The following is a 15667-nucleotide window of genomic DNA, read 5'->3' as shown; positions in this document are numbered from 1 at the left end:
TCCGCGAACATTTTAACTTTCCTAACCTGTCTTCCTTCGGAAACATCCATATTTATACCTTTTCTAAATCGGAGATGACGTTTATTCTGGAAAATTTCAAAGCCCTACTGTCCCTTCCTTTCAGTTTTAAACGCTAATTACGTATGCCAGTTCGTATAACGACCAAACTCCGCGGGGCACCTAAATATGATAATTTGACTAATTTTTCCTACAATAATATCGAGCTCTTCGATATAGGCCTCTTCTTCGAAACTATTCAAGCGAATCACCTTTGGTCCTTAGAGCGAATATTTCAAAAATTCCGTTCTCTTCGACTTTGAAGAAGTAGTCAGTGTTCGGACGAAGATTTTTCACCCTGGCTGTGGACTCTTTCACCTTTAATTAAATCAATTAAGATATTCATTAATTAAATTAATATTGTAGAAGCGCAATTTATTAATTGCTTCAAAAGTCGCATAATGACTTAGGTCTAAGGTGGTGCCTTGGGTATTAGCATAGCCGATTATTATTATTATTATTATTATTATTATTAACTAACATTGACGACCGATTTTGTTGAAACTAGATGGGTACGTAGACCTTATGGTAACAAGAAATTCCACCAAGGGAAAAGTTGCAATGGGCATTAGTTTGGTCATGGCAACCGAAAATGTTTTTGACAACAAAGTATGTATATTTTCCCATTGAAAATGACATGGGAATCTGAGCACTTCTAAAAAATAATAATAATAATTCTAATTAAAATTATTAATTTTAATCAAATTCAAACAACTAAATTATATTTTATTAATTTTGATAAAATTTATTTATTACCGTCGATTTGGCGATTAGTTGGTAAATACAACTTTTTATTTTTATATTTCGCTTTTTTCCATTTTTACCGATTCTGATAAAATTTGATCAAATTGACCAAAATTCATTAAAATATCATAAAATTAATTTAATTTGTCAATTTTGATCTATTTTTTTGGTTTTGAAAATTTTCAGATTCCCATGTTATTTTCAATGAGAAAATATACGTACTGTGTTGTCAAAACATTTTCGGTTGCCATGGCAAAACTAATGCCCATTGCAACTTTTCCCTTGGTGAAATTTCATGTAACCATAAGGTCTACGTACCCACCTAGTTTCAACAAAATCGGTGATTATCACCTCGGGTAGTCTCCTCGTTAGTATAAAGATATACTAATACCCAAGGCACCACAATAGGCTCAAGTCAGCTAGCGACTTGGTCCAGAAGGAAGGGTTATATTGCGTAGGAGGGTTGTGGCAAGCCCTTCATGCAACACGAGCCAACACCTCCCTGCATTTACTTTTAGCGTTTACAACAAAAGTGCTAGTCACTCCGCCACACTACTTTTTGTTTTTGTATTTAATAAAAGAGAGAAACTAACATTAACGTCTTGGTCATTCCATTTAGTGTCCAGCCCCTGATAACGGTCAGTATAGTGAACAGTGGCTTGGCGAATTTCCGGGTACTTGGACAGCGTTCTCCATCTCAAAGTGACCGAGATATGTGTCACATCGGCACTCTGTACGAACAACTTGCCTGGAAAATAAAATAAAATATGTAAAATAAGACCAGTTTTTATAAAACGAAGATGCCCTAAGGTTAAAATTTTTTATATTTTTAATCGATAATTCTTCAATCAAAATTCAACAGGGTGACGAGATTTACCGGTAAAAAAGGAATAATAAAATAACCGTGGGTCGTGGAACGTGGTTTCCCCATATTCTCTTTGATCTATAAGCTCTCACTCGAATAATATTAGACGCGATAGTCGATCAACCCAATAATTTGAACTTTTTTATCAAGGGTTAAAAAAATATCGGGTAAACTAGTTGTTTTATTTGGTAAAAAAGTAGTAAAAAATTGCTAAAAAATACCGTTCTCCAGTTACGTTATAATCTAGAAACGGAGGAAATATATAGGTCAAGATTACCGTGTTTCCATTTAAATAAGTTCGCACAAAAGATTCATAAAACACGAAAAAATAAAACTTAAAAATATGAGAAACACCCCGCAATTTTCCGCTACATTCGTTCTGTTACGAAGCTCTTCATCGTTACGTTTCTGTAAACAAAATCCAACGAGCGCGTTAAGGAATTAAAACAGTCTCAGTTTCCTTTTGTCGAGCGTGTAACATTTCCGCTATTGTCTTATTATTTCTACATTAAATTAATAGAGTCACGATTATTGTTCGGTTGAAAATGACGGAACCATTAGAAGCGCAAGTGGGACAACGCCATATTTAATCATTCAATCCTTTTAATCTTACCAAACTTGGAAATTCCAACAACAATGAACATTAAGAGAAAGAAATTTTATAAAGACAAGGAGAGGGGGGGGCGAGTGAAGGGAGGGTTTGTCGTGGTCTTAATTAAAGCCTCTTTAATTTCTTCCCACGCCTTCTAACGACGAGAATCTTAACAATGGGAGACACGCTAGACGAGGTCGGGAGTCGATGGGACATACGCCACCGAAGAAGAACATTGACATCGAACGAATGTTGAGGGTGAATGTCTCGATTCGAGAAAATTCACGAACCTGTTCCGATGTACCGGCATCGGTTCTAAGACCCCGTCGCTTTCAATTGCTAGCGAAGACTTTCATTTGCTAAAGCCTTTTGTTTTGTGCCAAGTGCCGAGCCCAATTGAAGAATGAGCGAAAAGAATTCGAGGGTTTCATATTTTGGCGCGTTTTTCGTAAGCGCTAAGTGGGCGTTGTAAACGGCTACCTCGAGAACGCTGTTTTCTTTAAAGCTATAGACGATGGCATATCCGGGAGTGGGTGTACGAAGTAATCCGGGAAATTACCGCTAAGGATGACAGTTTAAACTGTCTTTACGACCTTTGCGTGGAAGGTTGTTCGAGGGATTTCCTGGAAGGTATCCCCTTCAGTGCCTTCACAAACTGGCTTCTAATAAAAAACGAAAAACCTCAGTATGTCTACAATCGAAGATTGCAAATATCCGTGATAATAGGCCAACAAATTATTTCTGGCGAATCCCCTTCACCTTGACCATTTGACCTTCACTAAAATAAAAGGTGTTAGTCAGATTGGTTCCTTTTCCCCTCCTACGCATTGTAACCCGGCCACCTGAATTAAGGGCTTCAAAAGTCACTTGATGACTTTGGCCTAAGGTGGTGCCTTGGGTATTAGCCTAGCTGATTATTATTATTATTATTATTATTATTAAGTATTAACTCTACGTGTTCTTTGGCCCACACATAAAAGTATTTTGGGACTCTTAATATATAAAGAATTAATAGCTTTAAAAGTCGCTTGATGACTTAGGCCTATGGTGGTGCCTTGGGTATTAGCCTAGCTGATTATTATTATTATTAACTTAGTGATTCATCTTCATTAATTTATATATGCTCCCTTTAATAACTTTCAGTAGAATTTCAAGGAATTTAAAACAGAACCCCCAAATGTTTTCGTTCATTTAATTTTTAATCCAGGTAGAACAAAATAACTGATGGTGAAACATGGCTTTATGAGTTTGCAACACTACCAGGCGCCAAAACGTAAAATACTAATACGTATTGTATTGTTAAAAAATGGGTGCAATGATAATTACGTATCTTACCTATAAAGACAGTTTTAACGCGTATTTCGCAGTTCTAGGCCCTAATCCTATAAACACCCACCACTTCGTGAAAGTTACCATTCGTTAAAAGTTCCACGACAATGCGTTTTCACGACGATAAAAATCAGGGGCGAATATTCCACTCGCGAAAGAGTAGAAAAGAAAAAAGAACCTTAGTAAAAAATTATGTTAAATCCATTAAAATCGAAAACGTTGGGTAAATTTTCTCCTTTTGTTCTGTTCCAGTAAAGAATGAAATTGGGTGAGTGGGAAAATACGCGTTTGAAAACTACCAATCACTTAACACGGCAAACACGTTGCGCTGATCGAGTTTGAAAGCGCGTTCACCCCACCCTTCGAATTGCCTCGAAATATCAACAAACTCGCGAACAGGGTTGCGAACTCGCGATTCGCACAATTTTTTTTTCAAAGTAGCCCAATTTTTCGCCAAATGCGTATTTCCGAAGTAGCCCAATTTCTCGCCCAATGCTTCGCCCAATGTGTATTTCCGAAGTAGCCCAATTTTTCGCACAATGCGTATTTCCGAAGTAGCCCAATTTTTCGCACAATGCGTATTTCCGAAGTAGCCCAATTTTTCGCCCAATGCGTATTTCCGAAGTAGCCCAATTTTTTGCCCAAATTAAATATTCTGTTATAGCCCAATTTTTCGCCCAAAATAAAACACCACCAAAAGCACCAATTAGGCTTAACGAAGGGGACTTTTATCACTTGCTTTGTTTAACTATCAGACATAAGAATATTAGATTTTAATTAATTTCCAATATTGGATATTCAAAACACTTCATTTTTAAAATTTAGTGGTACATGGTTTGGTTATAAGAATCTAATAGTTCTGTCGGTGCCTTAAACTCATTTTATGAGGAAAGCGATGTAACCGAAAAAAAAACCCCACAGAATCCACAACTTGAAAAACTTGAACCGTTTTTTGTCGCCATTCGGTTTTAATAGTAGCCCAAATTGGGCGACTTTTCGCCCAAATGGCAACCCTGCTCTCCAAAGAAGTTAAGCTATTTGACATCGTGGAATGTTTACTCAATTTCAATCCACCATTATTAACAATAACATTTGCTTTGGCAGCTCAGCTTTTTACGGTAAAATAGAACCTGCGTTATATTCGCGGTCTTACATCATTCGTACAGCCTTAATCTCGTAAACCCCAAATGGATTATAGCGGATTTAAAGTTCGTTTGCATAGACGCGATATTTTAGCTACTGAGGACAAGCTAATCGATTTTTGTTGGCAGAATGACTACCAGCTCCGCAAGGTTGGCTGATTTAAATCAATTTGATTAAAATCAACTGATTTTTTTAATTATTTATTTAAATCTCACAATGTATTTCGATGGCAGAATAAAAAATGGAAAAAAATAGGTTCTTATAAAATTAAAATACATAGAAAATCTGAGCAAACTAAAATATTAAATAGTAATTAATTTATTTAAAATTAAATTTAATTAAAGATTAGCTAATTGATAAAAGTAAAAAATCCGTTAATTATACAGGAAAAGATCCATTAATTGTATAAAAATCAATCAATTCAATAAAATTCGATTTAAATTAAAAAAAATTGATTGATTTGATTTTTATAAGAAAAAATAAAAAGTACCAACCGGTACGAGGTTACTTTGATACCGTCTTTGTTAGTAGAATGACTAGCATATTAAGTTGATATCAATAAATAACAGCAAATTTCAAAATAAGTACCTCTCGAAACGCCTAGAATGTTTCAAATAGTCAATTTCATATTCTGATTCAATATTTGATCATTATTTCACAAAAGTGAGCGTCAATTTTCAATAATCATTGTTCTTAAGAGAAAATTAGCTGACGAAAGAGATTCCTCGCCATCGTTACCTGAAAGTTACACGCAGCGCCAAATTAGCTCGCGGCGTATGAGTGAACTACATAATCAGGTTGATAATCATTTTAGGTGTCAAGAAGGTTTAAATTTAATATATTTCAGGACTTCAAGCTTAGATTTTATCCTTTCTTACGTAAAAAAATAGAAACCAAACAAAGAAGCTCAGACGAACCACAACGAATTACCATCTAATAGCAGTATATAACATAAAGAAAAGAAGATTCCCTGCCAGCATAGACATTTTCGGTGGAAAACTGGAGAAACGACTTTTAGTCAAAGTTCGCGTTCCCACACGCAAACCGAGAGAGGGCGTTGTAAAAAGAAGGGCTTATTCCTTCCGACAAACCTTTCCACGATGTTTACTCTTTCAATTCGACTTGAAAAGAAGCCATTTTCTTCTTATACACGCGTGAAATGTATACTGACGTAAAATACCAGCACGCGGCGAAAAGAGACGAGGTCACGTGACCGTGAACCTTCTTTCCCGTTGGCCAGAAACGATGATTACGTGACGCGCGCCACTCTTCGCCTATTTCCAGGTATTTCCCGTTCGGGACAATATAGAGAAAACGGGCGGAAATCGAAACAGCACCCTAATATTTATCGTCAAATATCGCCACGGGTTCTATAGGTATTATATACGTATTTAAATTAACGACCATCAAGTGACAGCGTGGTCGAAGTGGGTTTCAGCTTAAACAAGCCGGGATGAAAAGTGTCTAGTGATAGTGGAATCAACCCGATGGAAAAAGAAAGGCCCTTAGGTCTTTATTTCGAAGTCGTGATCTTCCCAGCCTATAGCGGCTGATCGCGTCCACAACGGAGATACCACCCTCCAGTTCGGTTCGACTACCTTTCGACGCGGTAGAAAGAGTCTAAATGATTTCTCATCAACCACCATCACTCGTCGCGAACAAACTTTCAAATATTAGGAACTTCATCGTGACGTCAGCTCCCCCCATTTGCATTCCATTTACTTCGGAGAAGCCAAAGCGGGCGGGAAATGCATTCGGGGAATCCGTGATCTACCCGAAGATTAAGAAAAAGTGGTACCCCTTCTACTAGCGGAGGGAGAGAAGATAATACGCGTGCCCCTCGCCCCTCATTTAATGGTGGTTCCTGTTTTTCCAACGAGAACGTTGATCTCGGGGATCATCTGATGAAAAAGGCCAAATAAACCAGATCCCAGGCAACGTTTCCAACTCGCGCTATAGCTAAAGTTGAAGAATGCAATTAGCTTTGGCTTGACTCCGGGAAATAACACAGTTAAATTGTTGTGATATAAAAAATAACTATAATTTTAAATATTTTCTTTTTGTCGAGTCGTACGACATTCGCAAAACAAATTACTGACTTACACGAACAAAGTGAAATTCAGTTTTACCATAAGTAACATAATAACAATAGGTATGAAACTTCCTATTGCTTTAATGCTAATTTTTTTACCGAACCTTTTTTCGGCACTGATACTCTCTTCAAGCTGTGACTTGAACTCGCGACTTTTGGATGACTACGTTTTGATAAAAATTTAAGCCTGATATCGGAGAGCGCGTTCTGGAGTCGCGAGGGACTTTGGCTTTGTTTTGAAGCCCGCGTGCGAATCACGCGTGATCTATCGGAAACCAGATATTTCGGCTTATCGGAAGTCTCGCATAGACACTAGAGGGCTCTGTGCTGAGAAAACATCTTGATTACGCAATAACTATGAAAATCAGTTTGGTTGTAAATATCGTTAATTGTCATACTTATTGTTATTATGTTACTTATGGTTTTACTAACAGTAATTTCAATCTACAAGTTTCATTTTGAAATACCATACGGGCGTTTCATTTTTCATGAAAATAAATGTTTTTGGTTTCGATAGCGACCTTCAAAAGTTCAGAGGAAATTTTTGGTTCGCGTAGAACGATATGTGTACGAAACGTATTCCGATGAAAAATAACTTTAAAACGGATTAATTTTTAAATATATTAAATTTAAGTAAACCGATAGGTTTACTGTTTATTCTTCTCGACTCATGCCTTCTACAAGCCCCCCGCTTGACTGTTTATCAGCCTGATAAATAAATTTTCACATTTTAATATTCATATAATATACATTGTTAATATCTGTTCCTTCTTAGCCGTAATATTTTAAAGAATAATCGACGTTTTTTTCAGTTCAAAGAACTGGTTTATGTATAATAAAATAAATAGAACAAAAATCGATAATTTCTATATATATTTAAAACTACAAAAATCGACCAAAATTGCTCTTCTTAATGATAACGTTTTCAGAGTTATAAATAATTTAAAAACTTTCAAAGCAGCCGACACTATGAATTTATTTAAATATTTTAATTTAATTTAAATAAATTAAATTTACGCCGACACTTAATACACATTTCACAATACGGAGGGATTGGAGGTCTCAAACTAATTTAGAAACATTAACGACCAATATTAACAAATCTTCAAAATTAAAATAAAGATTTATAACACCGTTTGAGTTTAAAATAGCTCAGTCTATATGCTCCAAATTTTTCCTTATTTTATCTAACGGTTTTTGCTTGTTTCCGCATTCTAACGGTTTCTTCAACCGTCTTCGATGTTTTTTTTTATGTTGATTACTATAATAAATCTACGATAATACACAGACAACAAGGTAGCTTTTTGTTGTCTGCCGTTCTCTCTATAATTTGTCGAGGGAGCCTCGCTGGATTATCCGAGATAAAAACAAAGTGGCGTGGATCCTGTCAAAATACCAGTTTTTCGCCCCAAAAGCCAAAAGGAGGACGCACCCCCAATCACTAATAAAAAGCTTCGGAATTTTACGGTTTAACATTCATCAGGAAACGTTCGAGATGAAATGTCTCAGACTTTTTCCCTTAGGTGTCCAGCACCATTATCGTATGTTACGCGGCGAACGGACAAAATTGAATAATATCTCAAATAACAATAATAACTCTAATGGTTTTTCTTACCAGAAATCGAACGAATAAGGAAAAGACCCAAAAATAGATCAAAGTGAAAGATAAACTAATTGAATATTCAATTGAAGAAAACTCGATTTGAAAACATCATTTGGAAATTGCGGAAAAACAATACATCAACCCCAAACTTAAACTGTTTTAATTTACCGCCCAAAATAGAACAAAAATGCCTACCTTTCAAATGTATTGATACCGATAACAGTTTGCATTTGGGTCATTGCGTATGATTTCGACAAGTGGTGTCATCATGGTTCAACCTATTTTTTTCAAATTTTTACGGGTCGTTCATGCAATGACCAAGATTTTATCGTCGGATATTACTTAATTATATTACTTAACGTTTAAATAACTTTTTCCTATTTATTATTTGTTTTTAAAGAAATTTAGTAATCTTCGGTTAGAGCATCTTAAGACCTAGTTTGAAACCTATTTTTTTTGGGAGTTCTCAACTGAAGTCGTAGATGGTCATATGGTTAAGTGAAATAAAAATATATCATATGTCTAATTATGTAATGAAAGTTACTAAACGATTTAGAAACTTGAGGTTTTTTCATCTGCCAAGTCAAACTAGGAAAAACCACATTTATGGGAGCTAAGTTATATATTTCTATTTAACGTTTTAATTCCCCCCTGCGATGACCCACAGCATCAAAGTACTAAACACAAAACGTTTTATATAGTTAGATCATATATACAGTTTTATAAATGTTTTATTGAAAAGTTTAAAAAAATATTTTTGTAAGAAATATTTGTTCAAATATTTTTAAGTAAAGGATATTGTTGGCGGGCTTAAACCATGGTTTAAGCCAAGTGATTTAAAAAACAAAACTAAAAATTATTCCAAAATGTTTGTACATTTTTTTACCGAAATGATTATATTTCTAAATCATTTACAAGGTAACCATATTTCCTATATTTTCAATACCTTCCTCTAAATTTCTTAGATTTTCTCATGTAGTATATAACCCGAAAACATTCCGTCATCGTGTACCTTTCTTCATCCTATATTTCACTTAATTTTATCTACTGTTTTTCGATAAGAATCCTTATTGTTGCTTATGGTTTTTCCTATATTTTCCTTTAATTCTCTTGAAAATTTCCTATTTTTTCTATAAAATTTTCGAGGCATTTTCCTGATCACCCTGCATTTATACAAAATTGAAAATGAAACAAACTAAATCTTAGTTCTGGTGAGACTTGTAAAAAACGAAACTAAAACTAAATATTTGTTCTGGTCAACAGAGACTTGTAATAAAACTCATTAGTTTTTAGTTGATTTTTAATATGTATGCACGGTTAAACAAAAGCGAAAAATAGATTAAAAGTGTTTTGTGTTTTTTAAGAATTTTTTTCACAACCCTAGTAAAGAATGACGAAGAGTTCAAAACACAATTTAAGCTAGGTTTTTAATAAAAAAATAGTTTTATTCAAAAATAGCACTAAACAATAGATATAGAATGTTATAAATGCTTAAGACTGACTTTTGTTATAGTATGATAAATATAAAATAGTTATTAAATGTTAGATGAAGGTGTACTAGGATTGAAAGATATGAGACTAAAAAATTGTGGGTTGTGGTTAAATTTCCCAATATCTGACGCTAAAAACTTGGATAAATTATTTTAATACACAGATTTCAAAACAATTAATAATGGTACTAAATAAATCAAGATGGGCTTACAACCTAAAGATTATAACTTGATTTTGTTCGGTTCACCAACTGTTTAGCATTCATACATCTTTAAAAACCCAGTAGGATATCCCGTTGACAGCAGTATACGGTTAAAATTTTCTCAAAGGCGAACCCGGCGCAATTTATATTTTGTTAATTATCATATATTAATAAATTAGTTCCAGTAGAATAAGTATTCGTCAAGAACTTAATAATATACAAAGGTCGTTTCGAGAAACTTGTCGATTATCTCCGGGAGAGATATTGGCCTTTCGAAAAGTGATTTGTGAGGTGTTAAAGGTTAACCACGGGAGCGAAACAAGTTGTTCAAAACAATTTCGAGATGCACGATTCGGGAATCAGTGAGTTTCTTAGTTTCGGATGAGCGTTTATTATAACTTACGGGGAAAATTAGAAATTCGTGAAATATATTTCCAGTACCGCTTTCACGAATTCCACCATAGAAAATTTCTTCTTTTACAAAAATGGTGGTCAAATAATAATAATAAATGGCTAGGCTAATACCCAAGGCACCACCTTAGGCCTAAGTTATCAAGTGACTTTTAAAGCCATTAATTCACGTGACCGGGTTACAATGCGTAGGAGGGTGGTGGCAAGCCCTTCATGCCACACGAGCCAACAGCTCCCTACACTAACTTTTACCGTTAATCTCGACAAATGTTTATGGAAGGGGAAACTGAAGAGCTCGGGTGAAAATAACAATCCAAAATATGTTACCAGGGCCGGATTAAGACTTTATGGGGCCCTAGGCCGCCAAAGTAAATTTTAGTGCCCCTTTCAATAGCGAGCTAGGCGCTTCCTCAATTTATAATTGAGAAATTGAAGGAAAATTCATTTTGCTGCCAGATTTAGTATGTCGTCAGGGGCCAGACGCCAGTCCGTCAGAGAATGTGATATCGTTTTTGGTTCATAGGGGTGGACGCATTTACTAAAATTACCCTCTTGGTGCCCCTTGTAGGCTTGGTGCATTTGATTCAATTACAAACGCGTGAAATTACACTTTATTCCGATTTGACCCAAACAGAATTGGATTCAAACGGGACGCGTCTTAATTACAGTTGGACCCAAATTTCGTAAGGGTTATCACTCGTAAATTTTTAGAGACTTTAATCTTATTTGTACTTTATTTTTAAAAATCGATTTACTATCCGTTATTTTGGCGCAATGTTAACTTGGGAAATAAATTTCAAATCATGAAATAAAAAAAGTTTCATTTAAATCAATCGTAATTTATGGAAATACGACATATCGTCCAACAAAAAAGATATTTATAATTTAATAAAAACGTTTTAAGTTAAATGATAGCATTGGTAATAGTCGAGGAAACTATTGAAAATTTAGAAAGATAGACAAGTGAAACTGGTTTGGGGAGCCATCTTCTTCTGTACATTTGGAAATTACAATAAATAGAGGTTAGATGGATGAGGATTCGTATTAACTAAAACAAAAAGGAAAAAAAGATTTTCTGCATTACGAAAAACTCATCCGAAAGAGAACATAATGGTTAGAAGCGAACGGTCGACCTAGATTGGTTTGGAATAAACACCGACCAAAAGCCAAACGATTCCCCGCTTGCCAACGTTAAATCTCTTCTTGTTGCGCGTTTTAGCATACATTTGCGCAAAACCTGATTTTGATTGAGAAGATGAGCGCCTCTCCAGAATTCTCCTCTTTAAGTCGGAAAGAAAAAACCGGGCGAAATAACCCAAGCTTCCAAAGTGGGTTCTGGAGGTTTGTTTGCGCCCAATATTAAGAAAAGATAGAGGTTTCTAAGCCGCTGTTCAAGTTTACCAAGTGGGGAAAAGGGGAGGGGGAATTTAAATAAAAATCAGTGACTGGATGTGGAAAATTTCGAAACGAACGTCCAATCATCCACATTGAGTGAATTTTCTTGGAGGCAGAAAAATTAAACTCAAAATACTTCAAATATTGGAAACGTTCAGTTACTAAAAACACAGTTTCGTTGTCTTAAAATTCTAAATAAGGTAACGCAAAAGGAACTACGTTAGAGCAAAAAATAACTTCGAAATTACTACGCGTAAAAGTCTATTTATACAAGCGGAAAAATCAAAATCTTCCCTTTCTAAAATGCCTTTGAACTAATATAAAAAAATAATTACAATAATTATTTGAAAAAAAAGCCGCGAGTATCAAAGCGTTAATTCCGTTTAGACCCCACCGTATTCTTCGCTTCCCAGTCTCAAACCGATACGACATAATCTGGAGGTTAAATTCTCTTATAGGGCTGACACGAAAACGTCCGCTTCTGACTCGAAGTATAAATCCCAAACGACCTAGATTATTCTGGTCGCGAGCAAAGTCTGGCAAATATTTTCCTCTCTTTCTCGCTAAATGTCGGTTACAATGAAAAGCTACGTAATAATATACACCCACCTTTTCTTTTATAACAGCGGAGTTTTGGCCCGCGGCTTTTGGGAGGTTCGTTTGGGAGTGGTTCTTAGTCTTGGCTGAAAGTTGTATCCGTAGCTGGCCCGTACAACCTTGTCGAGTCAAGGATCGCTCTCTCTCTCTGCTTCGGAAGAAAGTAGCCGAGGCACCCCCAAAAACATTTCATTTCCATTTAGGCGGGTTTTTTTTTACCAAAGCCAATAATTTATTTGGGCCAAAACAGATCGGTAGTTGAGGGTCGCTTTTGCGCTTTACACCAGACTGCCTTTAGGAGCCCACCTCGGTTGACCTGGATATAAGAGATAATTTACATTCGCAGCCAACCTAACATGGTGGCAACCTCGGAGGTTTAAAACGCATAGGGGTGAAAACCCCGAGGTATTAGACATCTCGATTATCGGGCAATGAGTAAACGTAACACGCATTGACGATCCAGCGTGGTACCTGGAAACGAGGTTACCCGTGACTGATTTGCATACGAAACGAGTGAGTTCTTCAATACCAAAAATACGCGAACAATAGGTAATAATGTTAAGGACGCGTCGATTCTTAGAGCCAGTCGACGTCTTTGGAACCCACGTATTTCGACATAAGTCGCGAAATTAACATCCAAGTGTCAATCACAAACATATTTCGAAAAGTGGTCCTACCGAGTGTCATCCTTAGACGCGCTTTTCAAAACCCTACGCAAATGTTTGTCACCTTCGTCATCGGGGCTGAGCTTATTTTAAATTTCGAACCTTCAAAGATACCCGCATACCGCGAGGTTTTTACGGTGACGTCAGACGATTTCTAATAACCCATCGAAAGTAATCGCCATGGACAATACCGTAATTAGAATTCATTACCGTCGCCTTAAAACAGCTGGAAAGATGACTTAATGGCGATTGCCTTCGACCTGGTTTTCAGTGAGGACGGAAGACGGGTGGCTGGGAGGAACGCGCGCCTAGTTGAAGCCATCGTACACCTACATCTCGCAAATGTCCCTAACTAAGGCCTCTTTTAAGACGCCGGAATATCTGCATCTCTGGCCGACTGGATACCATTACTGGATGCACGCGAGAAGAGAATCATTAGCGAGAAAAGGTCAGGGCGGGGGAGGTCGCTGTAACCTCGCCATCTGACGGTGCCAGTTCTCGTTTCTCACTTTAACCCTCGATAATTGGCGCGAAATGAGGGACCTGTTAAAATACATTACCACTTAAGGAAGAAGGTAGCGGCTAATAAGGTTTTTCCCAAAATTTAAAATTCAAAATGACTCAACGGGCTGCCGATATTAATTTACGTTCAAGGACGGAGAGCCGGAAACTAATTAGCGCTCTGGTTCGTTAGTTTAATTAGGCCTCTTAACGAAATTATTTAAAAAAAGGGAGTAGAAAACCAAGATATTTGTTTGGCCATCTGAGGCATATGACAGTCTACGTATAGGTAATTTATCATTTTAGTAAGAATATAAACAGCCAAGAACGGAAATGTATTATTAATAATAAATAATAATAATAATAATAATAATCAGCTAGGCTAATACCCAAGGCACCACCTTAGGCCTAAATAAACTAGCGACTTTAATGTGGGGTGGTGGAGTGCTTAGCAATTTCCCCACGCAGCAAGAGGAGCCGGGTTCCATTCCAGCTTGTGGCACTGGGTTAAAAATCAGAGTTACTCATTCCGCGTTGAGTTTGCAAGTTCTCTACCCGATAATTTCTGGGGTTATCCCTACAGTTCTTCAATTTCCCCTTCCATAAAAACTTGTTAGGGTTAACTTTAATTATAAGTGTAAGAAGCTGTTGGCTCGCGTGTCATGAAGGGCTTGTCACTATCCTCCCACGCATTGTAACCTGGGATTTCATAGTAGGGTAAGAAGAGTAAGGCTATGACGTCATTTTTCTCCGACTCTGTGGTGGCGAATAGTTTGACTCGGATTAAAAATGTTTTTCCAAAATGCCTGCTTGAGCCTTTTTTAGCAGATAAATTCTGGCTAGCAGACAACTAAATCCGATTTACTCTCTTTACACCTCCTTTTCAGAAGGAGTAAAAAGAGTAGCCCTAATACTCCGGAACAAGCGAATAGTTTATAGGGCGGAAACAGGTAATAAAACGTTTTAGGGTAAAAATAGTACACTTTTAGTCCGAGAACAGGTGAAAAGAACTTAGTGTAATTCTCCCGACAGTAGACAGAAATATACTCTTACAGTCCACGTGGTGATATGGATCAAATTTCGAGGTAAGTTACCGTTACAAATACGAGAAAATGAGTTTTAAATCGGCGATTTGGACGACGTATCAGATGGCCATTTTATAAATCATCTTTTTTTCTGCGTAATGGTGACTTTATAGGCGCTATAAAGCGGAAGAGGAAGTTCCAAGAGAGAAGCTGGAAACCATTAGGCGTAAAGAGGAAATATAAATGGTGCAAACACACGCCTACTTTTCAAGATACAAGGTCGAGCGGGTAAAGCAAACCGAGATAGCTAGACTTTGATTACCGGCCTAACCCGCCGACAGATCAGAATCTATTAAACAGTGCGGCTCAAAAAGCAGTTTTGTTTTGCCTGGATAACTCTCGGGGTAAACTTTTACAAACAACTTCTCGGTGTTACGGGTCCAAAGGGCCTAAGGGCGCGGGTTTAAAACATTGGAAAAATAAAGCGAATATATCTATTTATCAATTGGCAACAATCCCACGTTCTTGTCCCGTTATACCAGACACGGGTATATCTACCTACAAGCACGCGACTATCGAGGAATGCGATTTCGAAATTTTAGGGTATCGTGGGTTCAACTTTGTTTTTAAGTACTATTAAAGACGGCATTGGCGCGACATCGGAACTCAACCTCCGCGTTTCAAATTCAATCACTTCGTTGCGATACAAATCTAAACCGATCCATTTTTCAGTTCGCTTACGAGCGTACACGTCGGATCGCTTTCGCAAACGCCGCAAATCTCTCTCAGACCTTTTCACTTCTCGATTACAAATTAGCAACGCCGAGATGCGTCGATGTAAAAAGAATCGATTCGAACTCGAATGAAGGGCTGGGGGGTAATTACCGGTTCAAATTTACCAAAGTGTACGAATTATTCGAGAAAAGAAAAAGACACCCCTAAATCTAAAACGGTC

The 15667-nt window shown here is 36.7% G+C and overlaps 1 protein-coding gene across 1 annotated transcript in view; it reads right to left on the bottom strand.

The window, feature by feature from the left end:
* LOC149935004 (uncharacterized) overlaps positions 1-15667 on the bottom strand; it is a 40112-nt gene that overhangs the window by 9548 nt on the left and 14897 nt on the right. The window contains exons 2-3 of the mRNA XM_090153505.1: positions 1395-1549; positions 270-375 (exon numbers count right to left, since the gene is read on the bottom strand). Of these exons, the coding sequence (XP_090009631.1) occupies positions 270-375; positions 1395-1549 (261 nt within the window). The remainder of the gene's footprint in view (positions 1-269; positions 376-1394; positions 1550-15667) is intronic.

This window comes from Leiobunum rupestre, chromosome 7 (assembly GCF_980474605.1).
Source record: "Leiobunum rupestre chromosome 7, qqLeiRupe1.1.hap1, whole genome shotgun sequence".
In the NCBI taxonomy this organism is placed as follows: Eukaryota; Metazoa; Arthropoda; class Arachnida; order Opiliones; family Sclerosomatidae; genus Leiobunum; species Leiobunum rupestre.
This window is presented reverse-complemented; position numbering and strand designations above follow the sequence as displayed.